We start from the raw sequence: 27,572 nt of genomic DNA, 5'->3' as shown, positions 1-27,572 counted from the left end.
CGGCCATTTTACGTTGTCGACGGTGTTGGTGGGTTTACTGTGATGGTGGATTATGCAAAAAAATTTGATGTTTTCAAAAATCAAGGATTTCGTTGTTTTGAGGCATTTTGGTGAGGGGCACTTGGGCGGGTTGACAGGGTTGATGGTGGGGAAGCCCTGTTCATGTATGTGCTCAGATATATCTTGAGAAGATGCCGGGCGAATCAGCCGCCGATGATTACGCAAAACTGAGGCTTGTGTTTTTGAAGGTTATTCAGATGACCGAGTTGTAAATTGTTGCTTGAAGCCTGGCGTTTTTTTTTTTTTTTTGCAATTGTCAATTTGTTGATTCCATGCTTTTCTTGGTCTACCGTTAGAGTTTGTGAAGGACAATACGATCATGGAAGCCTTGCCTCGAGAATCCAAACAACAAACCAAAAACAGCATTCTAGAAGCCTTCAGTGCGTTATAGATCGCCGGATTTTTATTCGATTGGTACAACTTTGTTCGATTAACGGTCTTCTATTGTTCGTCAATTCGATGTTTCTCGATCACCGAATCTACAAACGATACTCAAGGATCAGCCTCCACGATGTGATTCTCCAGTACACTTTTGAGTCACGAAAGCTTATTTGTGTCCCAAAGTCTGATAACGAAGGCCTATGTATACCGACTTGCATTTGAGTAAGCCCATATGATCGCTACAGTTCGTTATGATCCCAGCATGGAACATTGTATTCTATAGATATGGACAGGTGAGGCATCTAGAACTTACCCCTGACCAAGTTCTTGACCATATCGTAGCCAGTGAACCAGGCAGTTCTCATGAAAGAGTGGAAGTCGAGTGTCGACGAGAGCACAGACACGAATCCAAATGGCAACATGGCCGGAATCCAGCCCTGCGCAAGCTCAAGAGCGTAAGAGCCAGGTGGCATCAGGTACTGTTTGACGTGACCTCTCTCTAAGTGATGTTGGTCACCTGGATTGTACACCTCTGGTTCCAAGGAGAACGGGTTAGCGGCAAGCTCCTTACCGTACAAGATGGTGAAGTAGTCATCAGCATAGTGAACACCAGTGTGACCCTCGGTACCAATAGCAGTACCGAAGAAGATGAGGTATTCGGAAATGGACGCGTGCAAGATGATCATGTTACCCATGGCTCCACCAGCGTTGTTGAAAACCCAGTCCTCGAAGTTGAGGTCATTAATAAGGCCTGGGTAAGCCTGTTGAAGCTTTGGAGTCAAGGCGGTCATGATCTGGAGGGCATCAGCACCTGGGTTGGCTTTCAAGGTTTCTTGAACGAGATCTTGAAGAACCTGCTTGTCGAAGACATAGTGGTTAGGAAGCCATGTTTGGAAAGAGGCCTCGAGAACCGCAAAGAATACGACCACGATGGCGGTAAATTTGAGCCAGATGTTCATTGATATGGAAAAGAGTGGATGGTGTTAGATATATAGTGAGAAATACGACTGAGGTTATACGAGCAGAATGCATGAAATTCCATCGCACCGAATCGTATAAGCAGAAAGAAGGCCTTCACAACAATTATGCAGAAAAAACGGCAGGCTTAGAAAGAAATCTTTTGAATTCTTGATGTTCGGCTGTATTTCGACGGAATTTCGGCTTGCTGACGGGCAGTGGAGAATGTTTGTAGAGGTGAAGATTTTGCAGCCATTATACGGGGACTGTAGGACGGGAAAATCGGCTTCATAAGTGCTTCCTTATTTAAAAACCGATAGTTTACAGTCCCTGAAGGCTTTTCATGGTCGTAGATTAGGGGCTACCCAGCTTATCTGGTACTGTTGTAAACGAGCATAACGACGATGCAACACCATACTAAGTGAAATTGGTGAGGCCATGATGTTATCCAGAATTATAGTTATGACGATGTTTAGAGATTGATAAATATTGATACGTCTTTGTTCACAATTACTCTCGTTTTCAGGTATCGGAAAGACGGTGTTGAGTGGGTTCGACCTACAATGCTACATCTGAACTTTGTTATCACCCCCTTGACCTTCACATTTTTACGTTCCTTCTCTTTTCCCGTTTAAACCAAAATGAGTAAAAACTAAAATGAGTATAATCTATCCAGCTCATCCCTTTTGCACGTCCCCATCATTCTTGATCTATCTTATCGCTCTATAGGCATACAGTACATCGCATATCAACTACTTTAACAACCATGTCTGATGAGGAATTGGCGAAAGTGACGCAGGAAATCTCTCTGGCAGGCTCAGCAGGTCTCCTTATTGCATCCAGAAAATTGTGTCGCCTTATACCATTTCCATCTTCCGATCTTTCCAAGTACATTCTGGTGCTTCAGAGTCGACAAGGCCCGTTTGAGATCACATCTGTCTTGACAATCTACGAAATTGAAATCTTGCTATTCTACGGCACGGATCATCCAAACTTGGAGTACATTGAGCTGAGACTCAAAACGCTTGTGTCGCTTAGTGGCAAGACAGGTGTAGAGGACCCATACGTGAGGGTCAAGTACCTAGATTTGCTCACTGACTACCAGTACTTCTATGGCTCGGATAGGGAGCTCAAGTCGATGGACTTGGTGAACAAGAAGCTCAATTCGTTGACTCTCGTTAGCGACTTCAATCATCCTGTGGTGGAGGATCTACAACTCAAGATCTTGCTCCTCTACCTTATGAGTGGAGCCGACTTCCGAAAGAAAAACGTTAAACAATACTTATTGGAAGAGGACATTTTCCACAAAAGCTACGGCGAAGCCATAGACCAGTACAAGGAGGCCTACATAAAGCAGCCATTGGTGAGTCCTGGCTTGTTTCGGGCTTTTGTTGGCTCGGTGTCTCAAATTGATGGCTTATTCCACTTTGTCTGCTCCAAGTACTCTACACGGCTTTTGGAGAACTTCCTTGATGTCAACATCTCCAAACTACCGCATTACTTCTCGCTGATTCGTCTTGACCGAATCTACGAATTGCTCCTCGACGGCAAACGAGAAGCCGACATTGAGGACATAATCTACCGCATGATCGTTGCCAATGAGCTACCCACCGGAACAAGCATAGATCAGCTCGAGGAGATCGTTTCCTTTGGCGAAGTGGCTTCAGACTACAGCGATTTCAACAATCATATTCGTTCTATTTGCAATCTCGTGGACCGCGTATCTAGTGAAGACGTCTAGTCGTACTTGCCGTACTCCTTCTTCCAGTACTGTCTCAAGGTCTTGTGCTTGGCGCCAATCTCAGTGAGCTTGAGGACCTCCTCCTTGTTCAAGCTGAAGTCGAAGATCTCCACAAACAGACGGATTCTGTCTGGGTTCGAAGAAGTGGTTACAGGCAAGATGTTCTTCTCGAGCACCCATCTCAACAAAACCTGGCCAGGAGTCTTGTTATACTTCTTGCCCAAAGTATCCAACAATTCAGTGAACTCACCAGGCTCACCCTTGGTGATTGGTCCCAAGGGCTGTAGGCCTCGATCAAGATGTCGTGCTTCTGGGCAAACTCAACAATGCCTGGAGTCTGGTTCTGCAAGTAGGCATTAAACTCAATCTGGTTCACCACAGGCTTGTGCTTGGCCACCTTCAAGATTTCCTCGAGATCCTCGACGGCAAAGTTGGAGACACCAATAGACTTGGCCAAGCCCTCGTCCTTAAGCTTCTCGACCGATTGCCATGCTTCTGCCAAGCTGAAACCGTGGTACTCTTTCTTGACAAAAGGGCTGTGAAGCAAGTACAAGTCGACATGGTCGGTCTTCAATTCCTTCTCCAAGTGGTACTTGAGCGACTCGTAAGGGGTACCATACTGCGATTTGTCAGCATGGCTAGAGTCACCAACAAAAAACTTATCGGTGAGAAACAAGTTGTTTCTGTGGCCCTCGACAGCTAAGCCGACTTCTTTATCTGTATTGTATACCTCAGCTCCATCAATGTGAACAAAGCCCCTTTTGATGGCTGTCTGCAAGGCCTCAACAACCTTTTCGTCGATTTCGTTTCTGCCGTGCTTGTACCACTTGGTACCGACGCCGTAGGCGATAGCGGGGATGGAATTGCCATCAGCGAGTTTAAAAGTTTTACCGGAAAGAGACATGTTGAAAAGAGTATGGAATGGTGGAGCAATGGTTAGTTATACTGCCTCTTATATATCGGTCGCAGGTGTGGCTGCGAATGCGGCCCTACACCACCACATTGATGCTGGTCATTATGTTCGTCTATGTAATTGTACAAACAGGCCCTCGGCCAGGGGGTGGCAGAAACCAATTAAAAACTTTTTGTGGCCCCAGGGCAATAAATTTTTTCGTTGGGTGTGGCTCCGCGAATAATAAGCGTGAAGATCAGTAGTAGCCCAGGCCAAGCTGCAACAAGGATTTGGCAACGGAAAAGCTGTTAGGCGTGCTGAAGGTGCCGAAGCGAGTAGGGGAGGAGCCCAACATGTCCTTTTTGCGAACGTCGGTGGATGTTTCGTCGGCAGCGTCGTCGATGGTCTCGTCGCTATTGTCGTTTTTGGCGATCTGAAAGTTCGAGAGAGAGCCGCCGTGGCCGTACAACAGCACCAAGTTGCGGGTGGTGGTTTTGATGGGCGTCTTCAAGATCTTGTGGACCGGAGGAAGCCGCTGGCCAGAGGAGCCTGTGAGTGGAAGCAGCTGTGGATACGCGTTGTGGAACGACAGCAGCGGCTTGATGTGGTACAAGCGCAAGGCTTTCTTTTTTTTCGAGACCTTGCTGGCGACGGAGTTCAAGGAGGGCCCCGAGCTGCTGCGTGGCTTTTGTAGATTCACGTTTGCGGCGGACTTGAACGTTCTGGGCTCCTCCTTCTCGTTTATGGTAGGAGACACGGTGATCTCCGGGCCCTGGCGAGCCACCAGGGAGTCCTTTTGAGCCTTCAACTTGTAGAACGCCAATTGCAAGCGGAGCTTCAATTTGGTGGCGGCCAAGTCGGCCTTGACGTTCTTGCCATGGGCGAGTCTGTAGTGGGAGAAGCTTTCGGTCTTCCGAGCTGGAGGCGCCAGGCACGCCAGGGGAACCAAAGACGATGTTGTTTTTGCAAGCGCCAACTTTGGGGTTGTCGAAGGCGTCAAGGGAAGCGAACCACCGTTCAGCTTGGGCAGCCGACACCGTGACCGTGGAGTGTCGACGTTTGTATTTATGGAGGCCAACGCCACTCTGTTCAGCATGTTCAAAGAAAAGGCTGACTGGGAATGAACGGGAAGGAAGAAAATCAAACAACGAACAAGAAAGCGGTTGTGGAGGAGTTTTTAAAAGCAGGCGGAAAACAAAAACAGAGTGTGTCTCAGCTAAGTTCGTGACGTTTGGCTATACGCCTACGTGCATGTTTGGACACGAGAAGCGAGGCCGTGGCCCGACTCATTTGATGCCCCGATGCGAGCGAGACGAAAACAAGCGAGCCGTTTAAAAGCAGATTCTGCGCGGGCGCCTACTGCCAGGCGTGTCTGTTTGTTTTGGTGTGCACGCAGCGTGCAGGGGGTGGCCAAAGACGAGGTTTACGTGGTTGGAACGAGATAAAAATTACATGGTTGCAATCAGCGGCCTCGATTTTGGGCGAGATTTTTTTTCCGAACGAATTGGCCCACGGGAAGGCTTTCTTTTGCACCGTGTTGTGTGCTGCGGCGTGGCTGCGAAAGCCAAGCAGACCACCCAAAAAAGACCGCACCGTCCGCACCAGGCAAGATCTAAATACACCTCCAGCTCCCAAATAAGCTTCCTAACACAGGCTGGTAAACACCACGGAAAAGCGGCCCAATCGGCAAACCACGTTTAACAGAAAGCAACCATTGCAATTGCAATCCACACTTTAGAAATCCCTCCGTCCCTCTGGACAATAGGCCACTGCATGTTTACGTCGTTCGTTGGTTTGTCTCGCTTTTTCGTGCTGCCTTTCCGCCGCGGCATATGTTTATGCCCGCGCCAAAATAGAATCCAAATTCTGTTTGTTTCGCTGCCTCATCCGTGCTGTTTACCCTACGACGTGTCTCGCTTGCCCCACAATGGCACCCTTGATTCAGCGTGGCTCGGTACCAGATCGATCTGGCCGGAGCAATTGCTGCAGGCCCTTGGTGCATGGTTTCCCGAAAAGTTCTGAAAAAGACCGAAAAGGGTTGCAAGGTTATTGCAAACAGGTTGCCCTCTTTGGAGCAATGGGTGCAAAAGTAATCAGTGCCTTCACCGCCACCAACCTTCCCTCCAACAAGCCCTCCTCCCGCTCCTTTTCCAAATTGCTTCACCAAACACGCTAACGTCTTTATTCTCTCCCGTCAACCAAAACACGTTTTATTCACGGAATACACGGCTCACGCTCCAGGGTCCATTGTGGCCATTGCTCAGTGAGACACCATTTTGCACCCCGACCTGCGCACTGCACCCTCCATCATCACGCCTCACCTTATCTAATCTCCTCCCACCACCGCCACAATGAGCATCAGATCCAAGCTCTCCTCCCTCAGAGAGTACTTGACTCCGATCAACAACGACTCCAACTTCCGCTCCACCGGCGAAATCTCCCGGAGGAGTTCGTCAAGGCAGGCGACTATTTGGTGTACAAGTTTCCCACATGGACATGGGGTACCTGTCCCAAGAACTTGCAACGCAAGTTTTTGCCTCCAGAAAAACAGTTTTTGGTCACCCGCCACGTGCCGTCGTACCAGCGTGTCGCTTCCTACGTGCCTGAGCCCCAGGAGGACGAGGAGGACCACGATAGTGACGCCGAATGGGTGCCTCGGGTCAACTCGGCTCCGGTGAACGCTATGAAACAGCAACAGCAGCAGCAGGACTGCCAGAACGACCTTGACGAGTTGATAGACGAAAACGTAGAAGACAGCGTTGGCGACGACGATGCAGACGGATACACCCACATTGAGTCCAACGAGCTGACCCTCAGGAAGTACGACTTGTACATCTCCTACTCCACGCTGTACCGCGTGCCCAAGTTGTACCTTGTTGGCTTCAACGCCAACGGCATCCCGCTTTTGCCCAAGCAGATGTACGAGGACATTCTGGGCGACTACAAGGACAAGACCGCCACGATAGAGAACTTGCCCATGTCGAGCAACACCACATCAGTGTCGATTCACCCGTGCAAGCACGCGTCGGTCATGAAGGTGTTCATGAACCACGCCCGCAACAAGGCGCAGAAAGAGCTGCTAGAAGAGGACTTTGAGAAGTTGGAGCTCCAGAATGCGCCCGAGAACGAGGACGACGAGCTCCGTGTGGATTGGTACTTGGTGATCTTCTTGAAGTTCATCGCCGGCGTCACACCAGGCATCGAGTACGATTTCACTATGGACGCCCTCTAGCCTCCATCCATCTGCCCGGTATGTATGTAACCAATCAATGCCTCGCAAGCTATACCTCTAGGCCGACCATCTCGCCAGACGCAGGATCTACAATCGCTTGCTGCTGCGCAGCTCTATCAACAAAATATCGCAGTGCGGCATCTGGTTTAGTGCCATATTTACCTTTTTCCCATGCCTAAAAGAAAGCAGGTGCAAAACACTGCAAAACAGCTAATTGAGACTTTGATGGACAACGACGACAATGAACTGAAAATAAATGAATCCGAGGAGGAGCCCAAGGAGTCTTCTGAGGATCACTCCCACCACTCTCGTCATAAAAACGCAAAGTCCAAGCACCAGCTTGAAAGAAAATTGTACCAGACCAGAAGAGCCACTTTCGTTCTTGGCGCTCTTTTGGGTCTTGCAGCGGCCATCTTTGCCATGGCGTACAACTCAGACGATTTCAAGAATGAGCTTGATAAGTTGGTCAAGTTCGACTCGGTCAATGGGTTTCTTGACGACTGGAAGGACGTGCTTCCGACCAAGTTTGAGGGGTTTTTGGACGAGTGGAAGGATTCGCTTCCTCTGGGACTCTTCCTGTTGCTTGATCAAAATAGATCCGATAACAGCGAGCTCCATGGTTCCGCAGAGTCCTTCTCTGTTGGTAGACGGATGAAGCGGCAACACAATATGACCGCCAAACACAATGTGGTTTTGGTCCCCGGTGTCATCTCCACAGGCATTGAGTCTTGGGGTACGTCGGATACCGGCGATTGCCCTTCCATCAACCATTTTAGAAAACGACTTTGGGGCTCCTTCTATATGTTGCGTACCATGGTCTTAGACAAGGCCTGCTGGCTCAAACACATTCTGCTTGATCCTGAAACAGGCCTCGATCCGCCCGGTATCAAGCTCCGAGCGGCCCAAGGTTTTGAGGCAGCAGACTTCTTTGTGGCGGGCTATTGGATTTGGAACAAAATCTTGCAGAACTTATCTGTGATTGGATATAACCCCAACAACATGTTGAGTGCATCGTACGACTGGAGACTTGCCTACTTGGATTTGGAAAAAAGAGACGGGTACTTTTCAAAGTTGAAGCAGCAGATTGAGACCGTCAAAAAGTTGTCTGGCGAAAAGACCTACCTCGTTGGTCATTCGATGGGATCGCAAGTGATCCTCTATTTCATGAAATGGGTCGAAGCCAGTGGTGAGCACTACGGAAACGGCGGCAAGAAGTGGTGTAACGACCACCTCGCCGGTGTGATCGACATCAGCGGTTCGCTTCTCGGAACTCCCAAGAGTATTCCGGCATTGATCTCAGGCGAGATGAAAGACACTGTTCAATTGAATCAATTGGCTGTCTACGGTTTGGAAAAGTTCTTCTCGAGAAAAGAAAGAGTCGACATGCTCCGCACCTTTGGCGGTGTGCCTTCCATGTTGCCTAGAGGTGGTGATACTATTTGGGGCAATCTTACGTACGCTCCTGATGATCCTCCAAACATGCTTTCCAAGGAGAACGAGGACGTCGACATTCCGCGTAAAAAGAATGAGTCTTTGGGCGCCTTTGTCAGGTACAGAGCAAAAAACTTGGAGCCGAACACCGATGGAATGCTTCCACAGGAGAATCTGAATTTTACTGTCTCTTCAAGCATTGACTACGTCTTAGATAATTCGCCCAAATGGTTCTCTGACCGTGTCAAGGAGCAGTACTCGTTTGGCATTGCTAAAACGTCCAAGGAACTCCTAAAGAACGACCAAGACCACCTGAAATGGTCAAACCCTCTCGAGGTTGCATTGCCTTATGCCCCAGATATGAAGATTTTCTGCTTCTACGGCGTGGGCAACCCAACAGAGAGAGCCTACACCTACACAGATGGTGACAAGGAGAGCGGTTTGCCATTGGTGATCGATCTTGAAAGTGAAGACCCTGTATTCCTTGCTGATGGTGATGGAACTGTGTCTCTTTTGACGCACTACATTTGCCACGAGTGGCAAAAGCCAAAGTCCATCTACAACCCAGCCGGTATTGAGACCAAAATCGTAGAGATCAAGCACGAGCCAGATCGGTTCGATATCAGAGGTGGCGCCAAGACTGCCGAACATGTTGATATTTTGGGTTCGGCAAATTTGAACGAGCTTATCTTGAGGGTGGTGTCTGGAAACGAAGACAGCATCAACAACACTTATGTGTCCGACTTGCGGAACATTGTGCAAAGAATGCATATTTAGCCGGCCTCGTCCAGCAGGCTTATCTCCCTAGCAACTTTCCGCGCATTCTATAAACACGCCTTATCATGAAATGACTCCAAATGTTTTTTGTCTGTTTTGCAAGAAGCTGTTTGGATCCAAGTCGACCCTAGGGCGTCATATGGATTCCCGAAAAGGCGACTCTGAGCACCCGGAAGAGGAGGTCCTACGACTTCGTGCCAATGTGGTGAGAAGAGGTGAAAAACGGGATGTGTCTGAACTGGAGGCTCGTCGACAACAGGTATCTAGAGCCTACAATCGCAAGCTTGATGTGAAAGAGAAGAATAAGCTACGCAGAAAGAAGCGAGATCAGCGTATCAGCTCGCGGCTCAAGGCTACCGAGTGGTATCTTGCCAAACTTGGTCCCAAACCCGGTGAGGGTTCGTCATTTCCTGCCATTGTAGCGACACATCTACCGCCAAATCAGTGGCCCCAAGGCACGGATGCGCCAGGACAAGAGCAATTGGACTATTTGCTAGGGCGTGTGGACGATGTGCAAAGCGTGGACTTGAATCGACTATATGGGATGTTCAGCGAGTGGAAATCTCTCAGTGAGGAAGAGCTGCGACATCAATGGTCTCAGGAAGTCCGGCTTGCTGTGAAACAGCATTTGGGAAGTACGAGTCTAGCGGAGATTAGTGGTGCTCGAGAGCTTGTGGATCGGAAGCAAGAGGAAATTTTGGCAGGGAGTAGCGATGTGTTGAACATGACGCTGGATTGAATGGCTGCAACTCATCACGAGAAGCACAAAACACAGAGCTGCAGCCACAAAGTGCATAGCTGAAGCCACGCATTGGAATGCTAGATGTGATAATCTATGTATATACGACAAAGCGTAGCACTCAGGAAGAAGTAGGCTTGGAAAGGGTAAAAGGGGAAGTGATCATGGTCAATTAAGAGTTTGAAAAATCGACTAGATTCCTGTCAGGGGTGAGTGTGAGGGAATTTTCCGCATTAGGATCAACAGACAACAGCCGCCATTGATGGAATCACCGCTATGCAAGTGAACAACTGTCACGAGGTGGTCGAAGATGATCCTTTAAGGACCTAAAATCGGCTTTTCTCTTTAACGAACTTTCATTGGCTCTAGTGTTCCTTTTTCTTGGACTCTTTCAACACTATGTCAATATCTACTGGTCCGAGGCCGCTTTATGCCTCAGGAAATGGCTGCGAAATACCTGGGCGGCTGCATTAGAAGCATCCACACTTTCCAGAAACCCGGTGTAGCCGTTATGAGAAATTCAACCAATCAGGATGATTTTTTTCCGGACTTCAAGTTATTCTGCAAAATCCATTCTCTATCACTCTTCACCCTCCTCTATGGCGTTTCCGGTCAACAGCAGCTTAGCAACTACTCGTCCACTGTGCACACCACACAGTAGACACATATCCAGTTGCAACGCCGATTCGCTCCATCTGAACAGTCAACATGAGGTATGTATTCGGAAAATTCCGAACCAGCACCAGCTAACAACCAGCGGCAAATTCGTCAGAGCCTCCAAGTACAGGCACGTGTTTGGCCAGGCGTCCAAGAAAGAGTTGTGTTATGAAAACTTGAAAATCACCAAGAACGCATGGGACTCCAACATCATCACCACCAATGGCAAATACTTGGCCTGTAACTGGGACGCGTCTGGCGGTGGCGCTTTTGCCATCATTCCTTTGTCCGAACCAGGTAAGGCTCCCGACACGGTGCCGTTGTTCCGTGGTCACAAAGGTCCAGTGTTGGATACCGCCTTCAACCCATTCAATGAGCAGCAGGTGATCAGTTGCTCCGACGATGGTAACATTTTGTTGTGGGACATCCCAGAGGACTTCTCTTTCCACCACTACGTGGACGAAAACGACAACCCCAAGGACATTGTGGAACCCACCAAGGTCCTTTCTGGCCATAAGCGTAAAGTAGGCCACGTAGCCTTCCACCCTTGTGCTGAGAACGTCATTGCCTCCTGCTCCTTGGACTACACCGTCAAGATTTGGGACTTGGAGTCTGGTGAAGCCAAGCTCACCTTGCCCCACAAGGATTTGGTCACTTCCTTCGCCTTCAACTACAACGGATCTCTTTTGGCCACCACCTCCAGAGACAAGAAGTTGAGAATCTGGGACGTCAGAGCCGAGAAGGTCATTTCTGAAGGTCCTGGTCACACTGGTGCTAAACCATCCAGAGTGGTTTGGGCCGGTAACACCAACAGAGTTATCACCACTGGTTTCTCGCGTATGTCCGACAGACAGGTTGGTGTTTGGGACGTGGACAACATCGAGGCTGGTCCTATTGGTGGCTTTATTGTCATTGACGCTTCTTCTGGTGTCTTGATCCCAGTCTTCGATGAGTCAAACAACATTTTCTACATCGCCGGTAAGGGTGATGGTAACATTCGCTACTACGAGTACGACAACGATGAGCTCTATGAGTTGTCGCAGTTCCCATCCACCGATGCCCAGAGAGGTTTCGCTTGGGCTCCAAAGACCGCTTGTAATGTTAAAGATAATGAGATCTTGAAGTCTTTCAAGACCGTCAACGACCTGAGCGTCGAACCTGTGTCGTTCATCGTTCCTAGAAAATCCGACAACTTCCAGGAGGACATCTACCCTGATGCTCCTTCCAACAAGCCTGCTTTGTCGTCTTCTGATTGGTTCTCGGGTAAGGAGGTCAACGGTCCATTGTTGGTCAAGATGGAGTCCATCTACGAGGGTAAGCTGGGCGAAATTACCGATTCTAAGCCTGCTGTCAACATCTCTGAGGTGAAGAAGGAGGTCCAGGCCCAGAAAGAGGCTGCTTCCAAGAAGCGGGAGAGTCCAAAGAAGGAGGAGCCAAAGAAGGAGACCCCCAAGTCCACTCCAGAACCTGCCAAGGAGGAGAGCCCCAAGGAGAACGTTGACGATGTCTTGAAGTCTTCTAGCGAAGTTGACAACCTCCTCACGAAGGTGACCGACGAGTCGGATGATGAAGACTCCAGACAGCTCAAACAAGACGAAGGCAAAGATGAAGACTGGGAGGAGGTCAAGAAGCCTGAGTCCTTGAAGGAATCTACCCCTGAGCTGGCTAAGAAGGAAGACTACATCTCTAAGTTGAAGCCTAAGAGCAAAGAGGTGTCCAAGGAGGAGCCAAAGAAGGAGGAGCCAAAGAAGGTCGAGGAACCTAAAAATGAGGAGCCAAAGGTTGAAGAGCCAAAGGTGGAGCCCAAGAAGGAAGAACCAAAGAAAGAGGAGCCAAAGAAGGAGGTGAAGAAGGAAGAGCCTAAGAAGGATGACTCCAAGAAAGATGAGAAGGCTGCTGGTGCGCCTACCTTGAGATCGACTGTTGACAAACTTGCAAAGCTTGTGGAAACGTTAGAGGGTCAGATCGGTAAGTTGACCGAGGCCAACGCCGAGAAGAACACGAGAATCGAGCTGTTGGAGCAAAAGATCGATTCTCTTTTGCAGAAATAGTGTGTTCCTTATATTCATTAGAGTCTAGTTATCTGTACTAATTAATCCCTTTTTAAGTCATAAAACTTTTTGAAAAGAAGAGCTGCAAGGCTGTCGGTGTTGAAGGTCACCATTCCGTCAAACATCACCCATTGCTTCTTCTGCTCGTATTGTTTTTCCAAGACCTCGTCAAGCGTAACAGTGTTAGAGGCTCCTGGAATCATCACAGTGCCATTTCCAGCCTCAATCACAAAGGTTCCCACCTTGTGACAACTGAACATGAAATCAAGCTTCGAAGAAGATGCATTCGCTCTTTGAAGAGCGCCACCACAGTCTTCCACAGTCTTCAGATCGATGAGCTTCTTTGCAGAATACTTATAGGAGCCAAACTTCGGGAGACGGTTGCTCTTCTTAAGCTCTCTTTGGTAAAAATATTGCTTGCTGAAGACGGGAATAATGTTGAAGATCTTCTTCTCCTTTGGTTTGAGTTGCAACTCCAGAAGGATCGTCTCGATATGCCTGTTGTAATCGTTGAGCTGACGAGACAAGAACTTCTCTTTCTCGGTGAGCTTGTTGACCGTCATGCTAGCAATCTGCAACTGAGACTTTCTAGCAACCCTTTGCTTATCCTTTGTCTTGATATCAAGCACAAGCTGGTTGAGGAGTTCTTGGAAGGAATTCTTCCTCGTCACGAAACCCATTGACTCCAACTGTAAAATCACCTTGAGTGCCAATTTCTTCAATTCGATGTAAGACATCTGCGAGATCTCTTTCGCAGCAGACTTCTGGTATGGTCCGCTTTTAATCATCGATTTTGGTTTCGTGGATTCCTCCTTCTCCTGCTCAACAATTGCCTTGAATTTTTCAGCATGTTCTGGCTTGATTCCTTGAATCAACAACTCAAGAAGGTCATTACCCTCTTGCACTCTCAAAATGTAAAGAAGGCACCTCTTTGCTTGAGCAAAGAGAATACGGCTTTTTGCATCTGCGACGCTATCCTCCTTAGTGATAGGAAGTAAACTAAGCGTAACAGAGCCCAACTCAGTCAATGTCACGTAGTCGTCAGCAGAGTTCACAACATCGTCGAGTTCTGAAATAATTGCACAGAGCTGGTCGTCAACACTGGGAGCCGAAAATTCGAGGTTCTTGGCCACAAGCTTCTCCATTGAGATGATGTCGCTCACCTTCATAGTCAAAGTTGGGCGGTCCACGGCAACAATATCATCGTACTCGTTCATCTCGTATTCCGATTCCAAGCCCTTCACATTGATGACTTCTCTAATGATCGCTCTAACGGTGTCGGCCTGCGACATGACGTATTCGTTCATAGGCTTCAAGAAGTTGTCACTGAAGGGTCTCATGGAGAATGTTTGGAGAAGCACCCTACTCAAGCTCTTCAAATTGTCTGCAACATTGGAGTTTTGCTTCGAGTATGGAAGTTTTGTAGAGTAGCCATAGTTCTCGGGGAACAGGAAAATGCTTGAAATGTAGTGCTTCACGAGAGTAACTCCCGCAACAGCAAGATGCAGCTGGTCATTCTGGTCAGGGAAGTGTTCATGCGAAAGGTCGTACGCATGTTTTGCCAAAAGTCTGACGTGGAGCGGAATTTGTCTGATGGAGGTCCTGATGGTGTCAATAGTGTCCGTAGTGAACTCCCTGAGACTGAGCAAGTTGTCAACAAACACAGATGATACGGTTTCATCACGAATCGCTGCTTGGGGAAGTATGTCCCTCTTCTTGTCACTAGAGCCATGAACTCTAATTTCTCTTTCCATTACCTGAATGTAGATTTTCGAGGGGTCCGATTCGAATGTGAGCTCATCATCCATGATCACTTTTTGCATTATGCCACCAAACATGTGTTTCAAGTGAGATCTTTGTTGGATGCTATTGTTGAGCTCGTTAAGGTAGTCAATCCAGAAAACCATCTTGGGCTTGGTGATGTCCGCGATGTTTCCACATCTTGAGTTGAAATCATTTTGCATGAGATCGAAGATGAACTTCATGAAGAAGTACTCCTCTCTAGTATGGGAGTGGGCACCACAGTGAGTCAATGGGAATAACAGCGAGATGTGGAAGTGAAGGCTTTTTGTGAGTCTGTTTCTCTCACTAGCATCAAGCCCTTCGAAAAGTCTAGTCCAGTATGCTGGTTTTGTCTGCAAAAGATAAAGCATAGACTGATAAAGCTCGATTCTTCTTCTGGAGTTCTTGTTGAGCTTCTCCAAACACTTCATGTTGGCCACCTTCTTGGCCAGTGGCTCGAATGCTTTGTACTTGTTTCCACCCTTCATGAAATCTTCTAAAGTAATCTTGTTCTTGTCTAGGAGACCCAATTTGATCTCGAGATTCTCGATCTGCAGTTCCAACTCCTCATTGGAACGTGATTTCTCTAATATTTGGTCTTTGAACTCCGTCAACTCCATCTCTTCTTGGAAGTCCACCTCGTTATCAGAAAGGAGATAAGCGAAGCGGCGAACAACGGACACGGGTGGTGTCTTCAAATTGATGAGAGCCCTGTAGGCCTTCTGGGTATACTTGCTGCGCAAAATAGCCTGTGCCTTGACAACAGAGTCAGCGTTGGAAATGTAGTGCTTTCTCATGCTCTCAATATCCTTCCGTACAACAAAGCCACGACATGCTGACTGCAAGCCTAAGACGTTGTCAATGTTATCATAGACTTCATCCAAGTCCAAGTCACGCTGGAATCTCAACAAAATACCCCTGAAAGCGGATTGAAGAGGTACAATTTGTGAGTCCTCCACTAACGTGAGCACATCCTTCTTGTACTGAACCTTACGGCGAAGTGCGTTACCTCTGACCTTAGCAAACAAGGTGTTGATGTTGATGTCTTCTCCGATCAAGGTGATGAGAACATTGTTGCAAAGTCTGGTTCTTGTGATAGCACCCTTGGCAATACACTGGAGCTCTCTGATAGCACCTCTCTCCCGAGCCATTCCCCTGAGCTGATATCTGATCACATTACGAACAAGACCTGCTCTGATCAAAGATTGCAACTCAATCAAATGATCAATGTTGAGCAGCTTAGCAATCACATCCCTGTTGTTGTTTCTGTGGTAGATCTTGGTACGGGCTGCAGATTGGAGCTCGATTATATCATCCTCCACAAGATCTCTGTTTTCACACATCGTAGATGCACGGAAGTACACAACATTCTTCCTTGTAATGCTCTGTAGTTCTTCAATTAAAGATTCATTCTTCGAAAGCTCGCTCCGAATGTGCTGAACTCTTTGGGATACAAGATAGCGACGGACAATGCTTTGGAGATCCTTGACCTGCAGCTCCAGGTCGGAATCGAATGTTATTCCGGATGCAACTTTAAGAAGCTTTGTTCTTGCAGCAGCCTGAAGCTTGATGATGTCTCTCTTGTAGTACAACAACTCGTCTCTGTGGCGATGGATGGTTTTGTTTCTAGAGAGCACTCCTCTTATTATGGAATTGAAATTGGTCAACTCGCTGTCAAATGATTTGAGCATGATCTTGTCCACAAACATGTTGTACCTGAACAAAGCACCCTGAGAAAGAGCCTGAAGCTTGATAATGTTTTTGACGTGGTTTTCAAGTTCAGGCGTGTAGTATCTGCTAGACTTATCAATCAACCTCGCATCAACTGGCCTTTTGGGTATGCTAGGAGCCGTTTCGGCAGACTCGATTGCCTTGGAAAACTTTGAGGGCAGCGCAGGCTTGAGCTTTGGTGTGTCTCTGAACGGGTTGTCTTCTTCAGCAATCGAAGAACGGCGTATAGGAGACTTCGAAGGCGAGTTGAAAGTCAATGTTTTGTTCATATAAGAGCTCTTTCCTGGCGATTCCGGGTTATCAGTGTCTGCTGATGCAAAGTTGGGCAAGTTGCGACCGACAAGTGCCCTATTAGCAGTTCTGATATCTCCTTCGGGGAAATCGAGGCGGTCAACGAGTGTTTGCATCTGAGGGTACAGCAGGTCAAGGGTATTTATTTTGTAGCTCATTGCATGGAGACAGAACCAGACCTTGGGCACATCCTTGGCATCGTAAAGGTCTGTGAGTTCGAACCGAAAGAGGTCAGGAATCTCCAAGTACTCAAGGAGCTTGAAGAACCTGTTGATATTTTCAGTGTGTCTGAACTCAAGTCGGCTATCTTTGGAGTAGACTGCTTTTTTCAGGGGAAGAAAAACATTTGCTAGTTTAGCCAAGTGAATACCGTTCTGGATGTATGTCATGAGATCCACTGGAGATTGGGTAATTGGTTCATCAATGACGCATTCTAACCAGTTCTTGATGGCCTGGATGCGGCAGAGATACTCATATCCCTTGGTCTTTTTCAACGAGCTTTTGGTGGGTGAGCCCTTAGGAGTTGTTCCCTCAGTCAGGGAACGAAGTGAACGGGAGCCTGAACGTGGAGTAGTATGGAACGAGGAAACCGTGGCCGATGGGGTTTCAAGTCTCGACTTCAAAATGGTAGGTTTTGGTGTGGTGTCAATGTTCATTTGACGGGCCAAGTCATCGAGGTCCGGAGAGTTGTGTTTCTTTAGCGGTGAAAGCGTATTGGCATTGTGTTTCAAAGATGGTTTGAGCGGTAGTCTCGTGGGAGTAGGGTCCTCGAGGGCATTCAAATAGCGTGCAGCTATATCCTTAACTGGCGACACCATTGAACGATGATAGTAGTAACAAAGATTGTGTTTGGAGATGATATAAGAGGGTTCGCAGTAGGTAGGCTTTCAATATCATTTCCGTTTTGGGGCGCAACGTAAACAAACGAAGGTTCGCAGCCATATCGAGAGTGACAGAAACAGAGCTGCGCATACATTGAAAGCGACTGTGTGTAAGGAATGTTTTGGCCTGTAAGAGGATATGTTATTTGGGTATATGGGGGCTTGGGATGCGAGTATGGGTTATTGTAGAAGCTTCTTTTCGGTCTGTTGCTGCTGACGGCGGTCCTCAAGAAACTCAGCAGTGCTATTCCACGATTCTACCTGGGCTAGCTGTCTGGGGAGATCACTTTTTAGCGCCGAAAGACGCGATATGCTTTCTTCGTAGTCGCTTAGTAGGTCCTTCGCGCTGGGTATTGCTTCGAGGAGGTCAGGGTGTGATTCGACTTCCTGGTTGTCGTACTTTTCGTTGAGGCTCTTGATGATGGATGTCACCTCTTCATCCGTCGTAGATATTAGCAGCTCGTACGCGTCTTTGGCTCTCTCTGGCAACTCCCGTCGGAGCCGCGTCACTTCTGTGGTTTCTTTCTCCACATCCTGGATCACTGTGCGGAGCTTCTGGTTAAGCTGGGTATCAAATGGCATAACTTCTTCGGTGGGTCGGAGCAGCAAGAAATCCTTGATAGACACGTCGTCCTCGCTGAAGTCTAGACCGTCTACTACAAGTGCATATTTGGCCATTTCAAAGACTTCAGCGAATGTTTCGTTCACAAGGTTCTCCACCTCAATCTGTAATGGATCATGACGGTCAGATACCGGAAGGTGCTGATCGTATTTTTTCTGTGCAGCATCAACAAATTGCTTGTATATATGTGTAAGCTCCTGTTTGGAGAGGGCTATTTTCTCGTAGTGCAGACTTGCACTCATGGTGGACTGGGACGTTTGTTGTGGTTCTCAGTAGTTGATAGTGGTGCATAGTTGCACCCGTACACCACAACAGGTCGACCTTTCAGAAAACAACGTCAACAGCCAAATCCACCGTAAATTGTCCCCAAAAATCTCTTAATAACTCGTCTTATATCTGTTCTCCCCAAATTGACCCCCCATCCGTGGTAGGTGTAAATTGGCCACCGCACGACCCATTCTCAACACCTCACCTTGATAAAGTGACCTTTTCATCTACATCAAGTATGAGTTCCTCAGGCAGCGAGCTTGCTCCCAACTTCGCTCCTTTCTTTGGCTTTGCCGGCTGTGCCGCCTCCATGATCTTTTCATGTGTGGGTGCTGCCTTCGGTTCTGCCAAGTCCGGAATCGGCATTGCTGGTATCGGTACCTTCAAGCCTGAGCTTATCATGAAATCGCTTATTCCCGTCATTCTTTCGGGTATTTTATCCGTGTACGGTCTTGTCGTGTCTGTGTTGATCGCAGGAGACTTGAACCCCCAGGACGAATACACTTTGTTCAATGGCTTCATGCACTTTGCGTGTGGACTGTCTGTCGGGTTGGCATGTATGGCCCTGGGATACGCCATTGGTATAGTTGGTGATGAGGGTGTGAGGCAGCTTATGCACCAGCCTCGTTTGTTTGTGGGTATTGTGTTGATTTTGATTTTCGCCGAGGTGTTGGGATTGTACGGCTTGATCATCGCCTTGATCTTGAACACCAAGGGTAAATAAGTAGCTGCATATATTTTGAAAAACGTTTACGGATAGCAATAATTGTACATTTCGTGGTCCTCTACACCTAGTCTGTCTGCATTTTGTCGTCCTCCTTGGCATTGCCGTTTGTGCCCAAGTTCACATTGCCCTCATCGTCAATGAAAGACTTGGAGTTTTCGTTAACGAATTGCACCGAGCGCTCGGAGTCCAAGAACAATGTGTAAGCTCTCTTGACGTCAGGCAAGTCAACTGTGGCGGCTCTTCTCTTCAGAGCGATCTGCTGGGCCACAGCAATCAAGTTAGCAGCATATCTCAAGCTAGTCTCCTGGCCAATCTTCGTTAAAAGAGCCAATGCATCAGCATTCAACTCAGCCTCTTCCTCGTTGGCTCTGATCGACAAAATCGTTCTGAGCTCGTCAGCGCTGTAGTTGGAAGTGTGGATAATGATAGATCTGTCCAACAAGTCCATTGGCACACCATGTGGGGACTTGTAGCTTGTACCTCTGGTCTGAGAAACACCACGGTTTGTGGCCATCACGACAATGGGGGCAAAGTCGTCCTCTAAAGCACGGTTGATGAAGGAAAAGCTCTCAATGTCAAGCATGTGCACCTCATCGATAAACAAGACACCAGGCACAATTTCGGCCTTGCCCTCTTCCTTCCACTCAGCAACCTTGGTGTTGATCTGGTCACGGACTTCAGATCTGATTTCACCGGTGTCACCGGAAAACAAGGCCAAGAAGCCCTGCTGGCGGGAATTTATGACATCTATCTCGTGAAGCGACACAGTGTGGACAACCTCTTTTCTCTTCTGCAACTCACCTTCAGGGCACTGCACGAACTTGGTTTCTGGGCCCATGGCGTCGTAGTCTCTGGCTCTGGTGAAGGACTTACCCAATTTGGTGATTTTTCCGGAAGCCTTGTCGATGGAAATCACGTCACCGGCCAAAACCTTCTCCTTGGTCAAGCCCTCGATCATTTTGTTACCCAACTCGTAGATGGTTTCCATATCCGTGGTTTTGATTGTAAGCTTACCTTGTTTGTGACCGCCAGTAATGGATCTATCAATTTGAATCTCAACAACCTCACCCTCAATGATTTCTGTCTCTTCCTTGATTTTGATACCAATCGACTTTCTGAACGCCTGGGTCAAAGATTCGGTTTTGGACAAATCAAGAGAGAATATTTCGGAACCGGCAATAGCGGTGAATGGAACACCTTCGCCCAATGATTGAGACAAACCCATGGCGATGGCGGTTTTACCTGTGGATGGAGGACCGGCAATAAGAACAGCTCTGCCGGCAATCTGACCTGCCTGAACAAGCTTCAAAATGAGACCAGCAGCCCTTCTGGCATTAACCTGGCCCACCATGCCTTGAGCAGATTCTTTAGGCTTTAAGTTATCATCGAGCCCTAGGCCAGAGATGTGGGAGTGGGCTGCTATCAAGGAGAGCCCAGCAACGTCTTTGGCCTGTGCGGAAGACGTGGAAATGGTTGCCTGGGACATTAGTATATTATAGTGGTGGACTATTGACTTTTTTCACGTACCATTTTAGTTGTGGTAGGTAGTTGATGGATGTTGAGATGTCGCGGAAATGTCGTCCAGCGACTACATGGCTGCGAAACCTATACAAGCGCTCTACAATCATTCTTTTGACACTTTATAATAAATAGACTGTCTACTTAAATCTTTGCCTGGGCCTCGGTCAACTTGCCCTCGCTGTACATGGCGGCAATCTGGTCCTTGAAGAACTTGGCGGCAACAGGACGCTTGATCTTGACAGTAGGCGTCACAACGTCTCTCTCAAGACGCAATGGCTCATACTCAATGTAGATGTTGTGGAGCTTCTCAAAGCCAAAGAGACCTTGGACGTTGCGGTTCAAATCTTCAAGCAAGATGGTTCTGTTCTCACGCTGGTTGATCTGCTCCAAGATGGCCTCGGGAGTCATCAAGGCAGAAGCTGGCACATTGCACTTTCTGATCAAGAAATCCTTGGCCTTGGGCTCCTCGACACCAATGATACCAACCAAGTAGCTCTGCACGGACTCACCGTGGGCGAAAGCCTGTGTAAGGATAGAGTTGCTGGAAAGGTAGTTGTTCTCGACCTTCTCGGGCGTCACGTACTCGCCGTGAGCCAACTTGAAGAAGTTCTTGACTCTGTCCACGATGTAGTAACGACCCGTCTTTCCATCAATTCTGGCCACGTCACCAGTGTAAAACCAGCCATCCTTCAAAGCCTTGTTGGTCTCCTCGGGGTTCTTGAAGTAGTGGGAGAAGACCTGAGGGCCACGAATAAGCAACTCACCAGCAGGGTCCTCACCGTCAACAGAGTAGCCCAAAGAAGGCAAATCACGCAAACTGATTTCACTGGCCACACCAATGGCACCACAGGATCCAGGCTCCTTCTCAAATGGAACACTGAAGGAGATACCAGCGAAGGTCTCGGTCAATCCGTAACCCTGAGAGAAGCCGATGTTCAAAGCAGCCTTCAAAAACTTCACAGTCAGCGGAGAGATTGGGGCCAGCCCAGTGACGGTCCATTCCATCTCGTCAAAGCCCAACGCCTTTCTAAGCTTTGGAGCAAGAACACGATCGTAGAGCCAGTGAGAGCCCTTCTCGTTCTCGGCAGAAGCCTGCTTCTCCATCTTGTTGTTGATGAGACGGGTAAAGATGCTCTTGGCGAGGGCCTTGTCGGAGTGGATTGTGGCGCTCTTGATGGCAGCCTCGAACTTGGTGAACACACGGGGCACGTTGGACATGTATGTGGGCTTGAAGAGCTTCAAGTCCTCCAAGAGAGTCAAAGGTGTACCGCCAAGTTGTGGGAACCCCACGGTAGCACCGATCATAAGAGAACTAGCAGTGCAATGACGCTGGAAAATGTGGGCCAACGGCAAAAAGCAAAAGTCCTTGTAGTTCTGAATGGAAGGCACCTGACAAACAAGGAAAGCCACAGCACCGGCGAGGTTGGAGTGAGTCAAAACGACACCCTTGGGCTTGGAGCCGGTAGTTCCCGAAGTGAAGGAAATGGTGTACTGGGTGGTGCTCTTTGGGGGCAAGTCGGCGTGAGGGAAGATACGACCAACCTCCAACACCTGCTCAAAGTCGTAGAGCATGATGTTCAAGGCCTTGGCCTCGTCAATGAGCTGCTGTTTGCCCTGTTCGCCATAGACCTCGCTCAATGGGTCCATGGAGACCACCGAAATGAGCGCCTCGAGCTCCTTGGGCGAGGTTCTCTTCAAATCAAGCAAAGTCCTGATGTGGATACCCAGGGCAATCACCACAGGGGAAGAGGTGAGCTCCAAAATGTACTTGGAGGTGCCGGGGCCCAAGGTGTCGTACAAGGCAGTGCTTGTGATGGAGAAGGAGGCACAAGTAATGTCCGTCAAGATCCATTCTGCTCTGTTCTGGGCGAAAAGAGTCACGATGAAACTGTGGTTGTTAGCGTCGTAGGACTGGTAGTTGGCAGCATGGGTGGAGATCTTCTCGTGGGACTCCAAGCCAGGCACCTTGTAAGGGTTGTTCTGCAAAAGAAACAACAAACCAGATCCCAAGGCCTTTCTCCTCTCGTCCAACTGGTTGTAGGTGATGGTCTCGTAGGCTCCAGACTGGTTGGTTTTGTAGTCATAAGTCCTCAGAGACAACGCAGGCAAGTCACCGTGGTTTCTCACGGAGTGCTGGATCATGCCATGGTAGGTCTCAAAACCAGGAGCAAAGAACTTTTTCACCGTGGAAACCGAGTTGTTACGGTAAACCGCCAGGAAGCCGCTCTGTTGCAGCCCAGAAACCGGGGATGCGTAGCCCACATCGTTGTAGTCAAAGGGCACAACGCCTTGGTCTCGGAGCTGGCGAATGGTGATGCCTTGGGCATCGAAATCCTCAAGAACGTATTCGGAGTTTGCTGGGGCAAGAAGTGACATGGTGGAGGAAAAACAGCGACAGAGGCCGGTTTAAAACGTTCGCGGTCCTCGGGATCTCGGGTGCTTCTGTGGGGAACCCCGCGGGAAAATGGCGGACTGTTGCAAGACAAGGAGGACAAGAGCTTGGGCTTTTTTTTTTTTTTTTTTTCGGACGGGAGTTTGTCGGTGTTTTACACGGAGAAGATTTTGGGCTTTTTCTTTTTATATATATCCGGACCGTTTCGGAGCATCCGCTTGTGTGTTTTGGAGTCCGGGGTGGCTGCGAAAAGTATCTGCCGCAACGGTGGAAGGGAAGTAGCCGAGGTGACGTGCATTTCGACCAATAGAAAACGATTCTATAGGGGTACGATAACGAAGTTTTTTTCCTTTTTGTTTTTGACCCGGCTGTATTTGAGAGGTTCTTTAAGGCTAACCTATCAGTGAAGACCTCACATCGTAAAGTGTGGCTTGTTCCCACCCACTCGCCATAATTCCACACCGCGCATAGTCCATAGGTGGAGTCACGATGAGTAAAAAATTTGAAAAATTTTTTCAAGCTGATCTACGACGATCCGTGTTTCTAGCGGTACGCAGTGCTTCTGTTACCAATTATATTTTTGTATTTCCGTGTTTCCTGTGGCGCCCCGGACAATGGCCCCCTGGATCTCACTGGCGCTTGCGAACAATCAACCATCTTCGCTAGCGCCTTGTTCATGTAGATCGGTCCTAGGTGACACCTGCCAACCCCACTAGCAAAAACTGATACCCCAGGTCGCCCCGGACGGCTCGACCCGTACAAACGGCCCCTCCCGGAGATACTGTATCTCCGCTAACTCTATCTACTTGAACATCCGCGTGAAGCGGTCCGGCACATCCAACTTGGCCAAATGGAGCTCGTAGAACTCCACCTTGTCCAGAGGCGCGTGGCTCAAGACTTTGGTCAATTGTTCTGCGCTTCTCACGTCTGCGGAGACGTGCTTCTTCTCCTCAGGATCGCCAAGAACCTTCAATAACTGCGTCCATTGCCAGTTCAGCTGGATGTCGTTGTACAGCCTCGTGGGGCCCTTGATGATTCTTTCCACAGTGTAGCCTTCGTTGTTCAACAAGAACACCTTTGGAGGTTCGATGTCGTGTCTGACGTACGATGTCAACTCTTGAATCGTCATTTGCGCGGAACCGTCGCCTTGCACCAAAACCACACGGCGCTTGGTGCCTAAATCGCGCTCAGCACGGGCTCCACCCAAGGTTCCGGGCAAAGCGTAACCAATGGATCCGTAGAAGGACTGGGAATAGAGGCTGGCACCCTTAGGGAGTGTCAAGTCCGCGACGCCAAATAAGAAGCTGCACGTCTCCACGAAAAAGATGTCGTTAGGCTGCAAGTACTCCTTCATGAAGTCGAGCAACTTGTTCTGGGTGATAATTTCCTTGTTGCTGTCCTTTGCGGTGAAAGAAGGCATCTTGTACCTGTAGTCGATGTTGTTCTGGCCGTCGTTGTGGACGAATTTGCTCACGTCAAGCTTCTCCGCAAGCTTGGTCATCAAGTCGTTGATCGAGAACACACGCTGGTCCTTCTCTTCGCTCTTAACAACGATGTACTCGTCATCGATCAAAATGTAGTCTGGATGGATTTCCACGTAGTCCTTGATGTTGTCAAAGTTAAATGAGTTGAAGCCGTTGTTGGTTTCGTTGTTGAAGTACCCGACGTTCAACAACACATCGGTCTTTTGCTCAATGCTCTCGGTGATTTTCTTGTCCTGGGTCAACTGACCGTAGTAGCAGCCGACAAAGTTGGGCAAGGTCTCATCGATGTTTCTGGCAATGTTGGAAGAGAAGAGTTTAACAAAGTTTGCGGGCATGGCCTCCACAAACTTGGTGAACTGCTCCTGAGCACGGAAACGAGGCACCAAAGCGTCCCCAAAAATAGCGGGCTGCTTGGCGCTGTAAAGCTTGTTCAAGATCTTGTCAGAGACATCCTCAAGCAAAGAGGCATCCTTGAGCTCGTTGAAGTTCAATGGCTGCAACAATCTTGATTTTGGAACCTTCACGTCTGGAACATCGCTAGGAATGAACAAGTAGCCTGGTCTGTTTTCTTGCAAGATCTTGGTGATCACCTTGTCGATTTTGTCCAAGTTGTCAGCCTGGTCCTCCTTTGTGAGAGACTCTTGAATGCAAGAAACACCCTGAACAGCGTATTTGTAGACGTCATGGTCTGGAGGCGTCAATGCGTGTCTGCTTGGAACCAAGTGGTGGATGTTGCGAACGGTTCTGCGAGAAGCCGTCTTTGCCTGGTCTTGTTGAGCTGTCGAAGTGGTGCCCACAATGTGCAACACGGGTATGTACTCTGCAAAAGCGCCGGCCACACCGTTGATTGCAGAAAGCTCGCCGACACCGTAGGTTGTGATCAAGACACTCAAGCCTTGAATAACCCTGGCGTAGCCGTCGGCAGCGTAGGCAGCATTGAGTTCATTGCAGATACCTACAAAGTCAATGCCCTTCTCTTTGGCGATAGAGTCAGAGTACAAGTGCTCCAAGAGGGCCAAGTTGAAGTCGCCGGGGATACCAAACACCGACTTGAGCTTAGGGTTAGCCTGGGCAATACGCAAGAACAAGTACTCGCCCAAAGGTAATGTGTCTGAGTACGAGGAGGTGATGTTCTCCTCAGAGCCTGGTCTGGTGATAACTGGAGCCATGATATGAGATGCCACAAACACAAGGATACTCGGCCTATATTTATATGGGCCAAGGCAGTTGGGTTCTCCGAGCCCTGACCAATATTACCCGAGACGATCTGCTTTTTGTGACAAGGTTGGCAAACGGTGGGGGCGGGTATGGGCGGATATTCACGGCAATTGACGGTTACTCACGCCAGTGCCTCTTGGCGTGGCTCCAAAAAGTCCGTTCCGAGAAACCCAGATCCTCGTTTCTTAGAGCCGTGCAGCTAGGGTCCGTGCGGCAATCCTTCATTAGCGTTAGAGAATGACACAAAAACCAGCTCACAAGGGCCGTTGATATTGTGGTGCCACCCACGGTTGTCTGCCAGGCTTGACCCAGATTGTCGAAATTTCTTGAAAAGTGTTCTTCAAAATCCAAATAACGCCATTTCAACCGACGTGCGGCACAACTCTTTATTTTTTTTGACGGATTGGCTGTTTGGCATTGTCGCTGTATCGGCTCTCGCTTTCCAGTCTCGCGACTCATGTACATCAGCCGCTTTCTGACGGGTTGCTTAGACCACTAGTGGCTTAAGGCCCCTGATACCCCCAACCTTAATAGGGGAAACATGAAGCAATTATTTTAACGTTTGTAAACATTAACATTCCTCGTTTTGTGTTTTTTGCCTGGGTCTAGTCCATGAGGAGTATCCCCTCGAGTATTACCCGAGCTGTCGCACTTGGCACCCTGGGGTATCTCGGTTAACTACCCGAGCCTCACTATAGGGGCCACAAGTGACCATTCTCAGAAGTTTCATCGGACGGCACGGCTTCGGCATTGATCAGGGGCCGGTGCAACGCGACGTGTATAACTATCAGGGAAAGTCACAACGATGGGTTTCCAGGGTTGTCTATTACCTCTTCAGGCTAGACCAACACTCATGCCATGAACTTCAATATGATGCTCTCTTCGGTTGGATGATATCTATAGTAGTTTTGAACGGTCGAACACCCATCTCAACCACTCAAAAGCATGTCCGAGCCCCTGTTTCTCTGCAAACTGATCACTGCTTCATACCCCACGAATGTACTCGAAATTGGGGTTCTTTGCCCCGCCAGGCCACGAAAAGTCAAACACTTCGATCTCCTTGTCCCCACATAGCTTATCGTCCTTGAGTACTCCAATCTTTATCCCCAGACATCCTTCCATGACAACTGGCCCCTTCTCCACATAAACCTCGCAATTGGTGATATTGTGGAGCCGTAGCTGATGACTTTTTACCTTAAGAACGCTCAGGGTCATGTTACGAGCCATAAGAGGCCCGTAGTATTAAGGGTGATGGTTGAATCTCTGGCATTTTCAAGACGTACGGAGCCTGGCCAGATCTTTTTGTTGCTTATCTTAGAAGACTCAATCGTATTAATGTTAGCGTGACCTGCGCCTAGAAGTTCGTCCAAGTCAAGCGTTTGATTCTTAATCTGGGAAACTTGCTTCAGCACAACATTTAGGTTCGAGCTTTTCTTCACTTCCTGCTGTTTGAGGATCAGTGGTGGCTGTGGTTCACCCTCAAAGCGAAAGTAGTCCACATTAATCCGGTTGTCTGCTGCTTCTATAGCCTTGTTTGCCTCTTGGATGCTACTATATAGCTTTTTGCGCTCGAAAGACGGTAGTTCCCCATATGTGGCTTGATTGAGAACGCTGACTTGCTTTTTTAGCTCATCTAGCTCTGCATTGTCTTCACAATTGTTTATCTGTTGTACTAAATCCATCGGTGTTGATGTCTCGAGTGGTGCAGGACTAACGCACCTCGTCAGGGTAGTACTTC

The 27,572-nt window shown here is 48.5% G+C and overlaps 15 protein-coding genes across 15 annotated transcripts; 6 read left to right on the top strand and 9 right to left on the bottom strand. All coding sequences in view use genetic code 12, as the record gives it.

Annotated features, from left to right (window-relative positions):
• Positions 1–743: 743 nt before the first annotated feature.
• Positions 744–1,400, bottom strand: ERG2 (C-8 sterol isomerase; the record flags this gene model as incomplete). Its single annotated transcript, XM_025482134.1, has 1 exon — positions 744–1,400. The coding sequence occupies one exon, from the start codon at positions 1,398–1,400 to the stop codon at positions 744–746; it is 657 nt and encodes a 218-aa protein (XP_025336752.1).
• Positions 1,401–2,164: 764 nt separating this feature from the next.
• On the top strand, positions 2,165–3,023 carry CXQ87_003666 (uncharacterized protein; the record flags this gene model as incomplete). The annotated part of the gene is made up of 2 exons (XM_025482133.1): positions 2,165–2,912; positions 3,019–3,023. The coding sequence occupies 2 exons, from the start codon at positions 2,165–2,167 to the stop codon at positions 3,021–3,023; spliced, it is 753 nt and encodes a 250-aa protein (XP_025336751.1).
• Positions 3,024–3,135: 112 nt separating this feature from the next.
• CXQ87_003665 (aldo/keto reductase) lies at positions 3,136–4,043 on the bottom strand (the record flags this gene model as incomplete). The annotated part of the gene is made up of 2 exons (XM_025482132.1): positions 3,136–3,420; positions 3,465–4,043. 2 exons carry the CDS (start codon positions 4,041–4,043, stop codon positions 3,136–3,138), a joined length of 864 nt encoding a protein of 287 aa, XP_025336750.1.
• Positions 4,044–4,287: 244 nt separating this feature from the next.
• Positions 4,288–5,127, bottom strand: NRM1 (Nrm1p; the record flags this gene model as incomplete). The annotated part of the gene is made up of 1 exon (XM_025482131.1): positions 4,288–5,127. One exon carries the CDS (start codon positions 5,125–5,127, stop codon positions 4,288–4,290), a length of 840 nt encoding a protein of 279 aa, XP_025336749.1.
• An 831-nt stretch (positions 5,128–5,958) lies between these two features.
• Positions 5,959–7,263, top strand: CXQ87_003663 (uncharacterized protein; the record flags this gene model as incomplete). Its single annotated transcript, XM_025482130.1, has 2 exons — positions 5,959–5,985; positions 6,415–7,263. 2 exons carry the CDS (start codon positions 5,959–5,961, stop codon positions 7,261–7,263), a joined length of 876 nt encoding a protein of 291 aa, XP_025336748.1.
• Positions 7,264–7,434: 171 nt separating this feature from the next.
• On the top strand, positions 7,435–9,471 carry LRO1 (phospholipid:diacylglycerol acyltransferase; the record flags this gene model as incomplete). Its single annotated transcript, XM_025482129.1, has 1 exon — positions 7,435–9,471. One exon carries the CDS (start codon positions 7,435–7,437, stop codon positions 9,469–9,471), a length of 2,037 nt encoding a protein of 678 aa, XP_025336747.1.
• A 139-nt stretch (positions 9,472–9,610) lies between these two features.
• On the top strand, positions 9,611–10,210 carry CXQ87_003661 (uncharacterized protein; the record flags this gene model as incomplete). The annotated part of the gene is made up of 1 exon (XM_025482128.1): positions 9,611–10,210. The coding sequence occupies one exon, from the start codon at positions 9,611–9,613 to the stop codon at positions 10,208–10,210; it is 600 nt and encodes a 199-aa protein (XP_025336746.1).
• Positions 10,211–10,918: 708 nt separating this feature from the next.
• CRN1 (Crn1p) lies at positions 10,919–12,918 on the top strand (the record flags this gene model as incomplete). Its single annotated transcript, XM_025482127.1, has 2 exons — positions 10,919–10,923; positions 10,968–12,918. 2 exons carry the CDS (start codon positions 10,919–10,921, stop codon positions 12,916–12,918), a joined length of 1,956 nt encoding a protein of 651 aa, XP_025336745.1.
• A 41-nt stretch (positions 12,919–12,959) lies between these two features.
• On the bottom strand, positions 12,960–17,540 carry IQG1 (Iqg1p; the record flags this gene model as incomplete). The annotated part of the gene is made up of 1 exon (XM_025482126.1): positions 12,960–17,540. The coding sequence occupies one exon, from the start codon at positions 17,538–17,540 to the stop codon at positions 12,960–12,962; it is 4,581 nt and encodes a 1,526-aa protein (XP_025336744.1).
• A 243-nt stretch (positions 17,541–17,783) lies between these two features.
• Positions 17,784–18,467, bottom strand: CXQ87_003658 (MIND complex subunit; the record flags this gene model as incomplete). The annotated part of the gene is made up of 1 exon (XM_025482125.1): positions 17,784–18,467. The coding sequence occupies one exon, from the start codon at positions 18,465–18,467 to the stop codon at positions 17,784–17,786; it is 684 nt and encodes a 227-aa protein (XP_025336743.1).
• A 263-nt stretch (positions 18,468–18,730) lies between these two features.
• Positions 18,731–19,216, top strand: VMA11 (H(+)-transporting V0 sector ATPase subunit c'; the record flags this gene model as incomplete). Its single annotated transcript, XM_025482124.1, has 1 exon — positions 18,731–19,216. One exon carries the CDS (start codon positions 18,731–18,733, stop codon positions 19,214–19,216), a length of 486 nt encoding a protein of 161 aa, XP_025336742.1.
• Positions 19,217–19,283: 67 nt separating this feature from the next.
• On the bottom strand, positions 19,284–20,705 carry RVB2 (RuvB family ATP-dependent DNA helicase reptin; the record flags this gene model as incomplete). The annotated part of the gene is made up of 1 exon (XM_025482123.1): positions 19,284–20,705. One exon carries the CDS (start codon positions 20,703–20,705, stop codon positions 19,284–19,286), a length of 1,422 nt encoding a protein of 473 aa, XP_025336741.1.
• A 176-nt stretch (positions 20,706–20,881) lies between these two features.
• FAA2-3 (Faa2-3p) lies at positions 20,882–23,116 on the bottom strand (the record flags this gene model as incomplete). Its single annotated transcript, XM_025482122.1, has 1 exon — positions 20,882–23,116. One exon carries the CDS (start codon positions 23,114–23,116, stop codon positions 20,882–20,884), a length of 2,235 nt encoding a protein of 744 aa, XP_025336740.1.
• Positions 23,117–23,934: 818 nt separating this feature from the next.
• On the bottom strand, positions 23,935–25,785 carry ARO10 (phenylpyruvate decarboxylase; the record flags this gene model as incomplete). The annotated part of the gene is made up of 1 exon (XM_025482121.1): positions 23,935–25,785. The coding sequence occupies one exon, from the start codon at positions 25,783–25,785 to the stop codon at positions 23,935–23,937; it is 1,851 nt and encodes a 616-aa protein (XP_025336739.1).
• A 1,260-nt stretch (positions 25,786–27,045) lies between these two features.
• Positions 27,046–27,516, bottom strand: CXQ87_003653 (uncharacterized protein; the record flags this gene model as incomplete). Its single annotated transcript, XM_025482120.1, has 1 exon — positions 27,046–27,516. One exon carries the CDS (start codon positions 27,514–27,516, stop codon positions 27,046–27,048), a length of 471 nt encoding a protein of 156 aa, XP_025336738.1.
• Positions 27,517–27,572: the final 56 nt, after the last annotated feature.

The sequence above is a fragment of the Candidozyma duobushaemuli genome, assembly GCF_002926085.2.
Source record: "Candidozyma duobushaemuli strain B09383 chromosome Unknown D_B09383, whole genome shotgun sequence".
Classification (NCBI taxonomy): domain Eukaryota; kingdom Fungi; phylum Ascomycota; class Pichiomycetes; order Serinales; family Metschnikowiaceae; genus Candidozyma; species Candidozyma duobushaemuli.
Note: the sequence above shows the minus strand (reverse complement) of the source record. Positions and strands in the feature narration are given on the sequence as shown.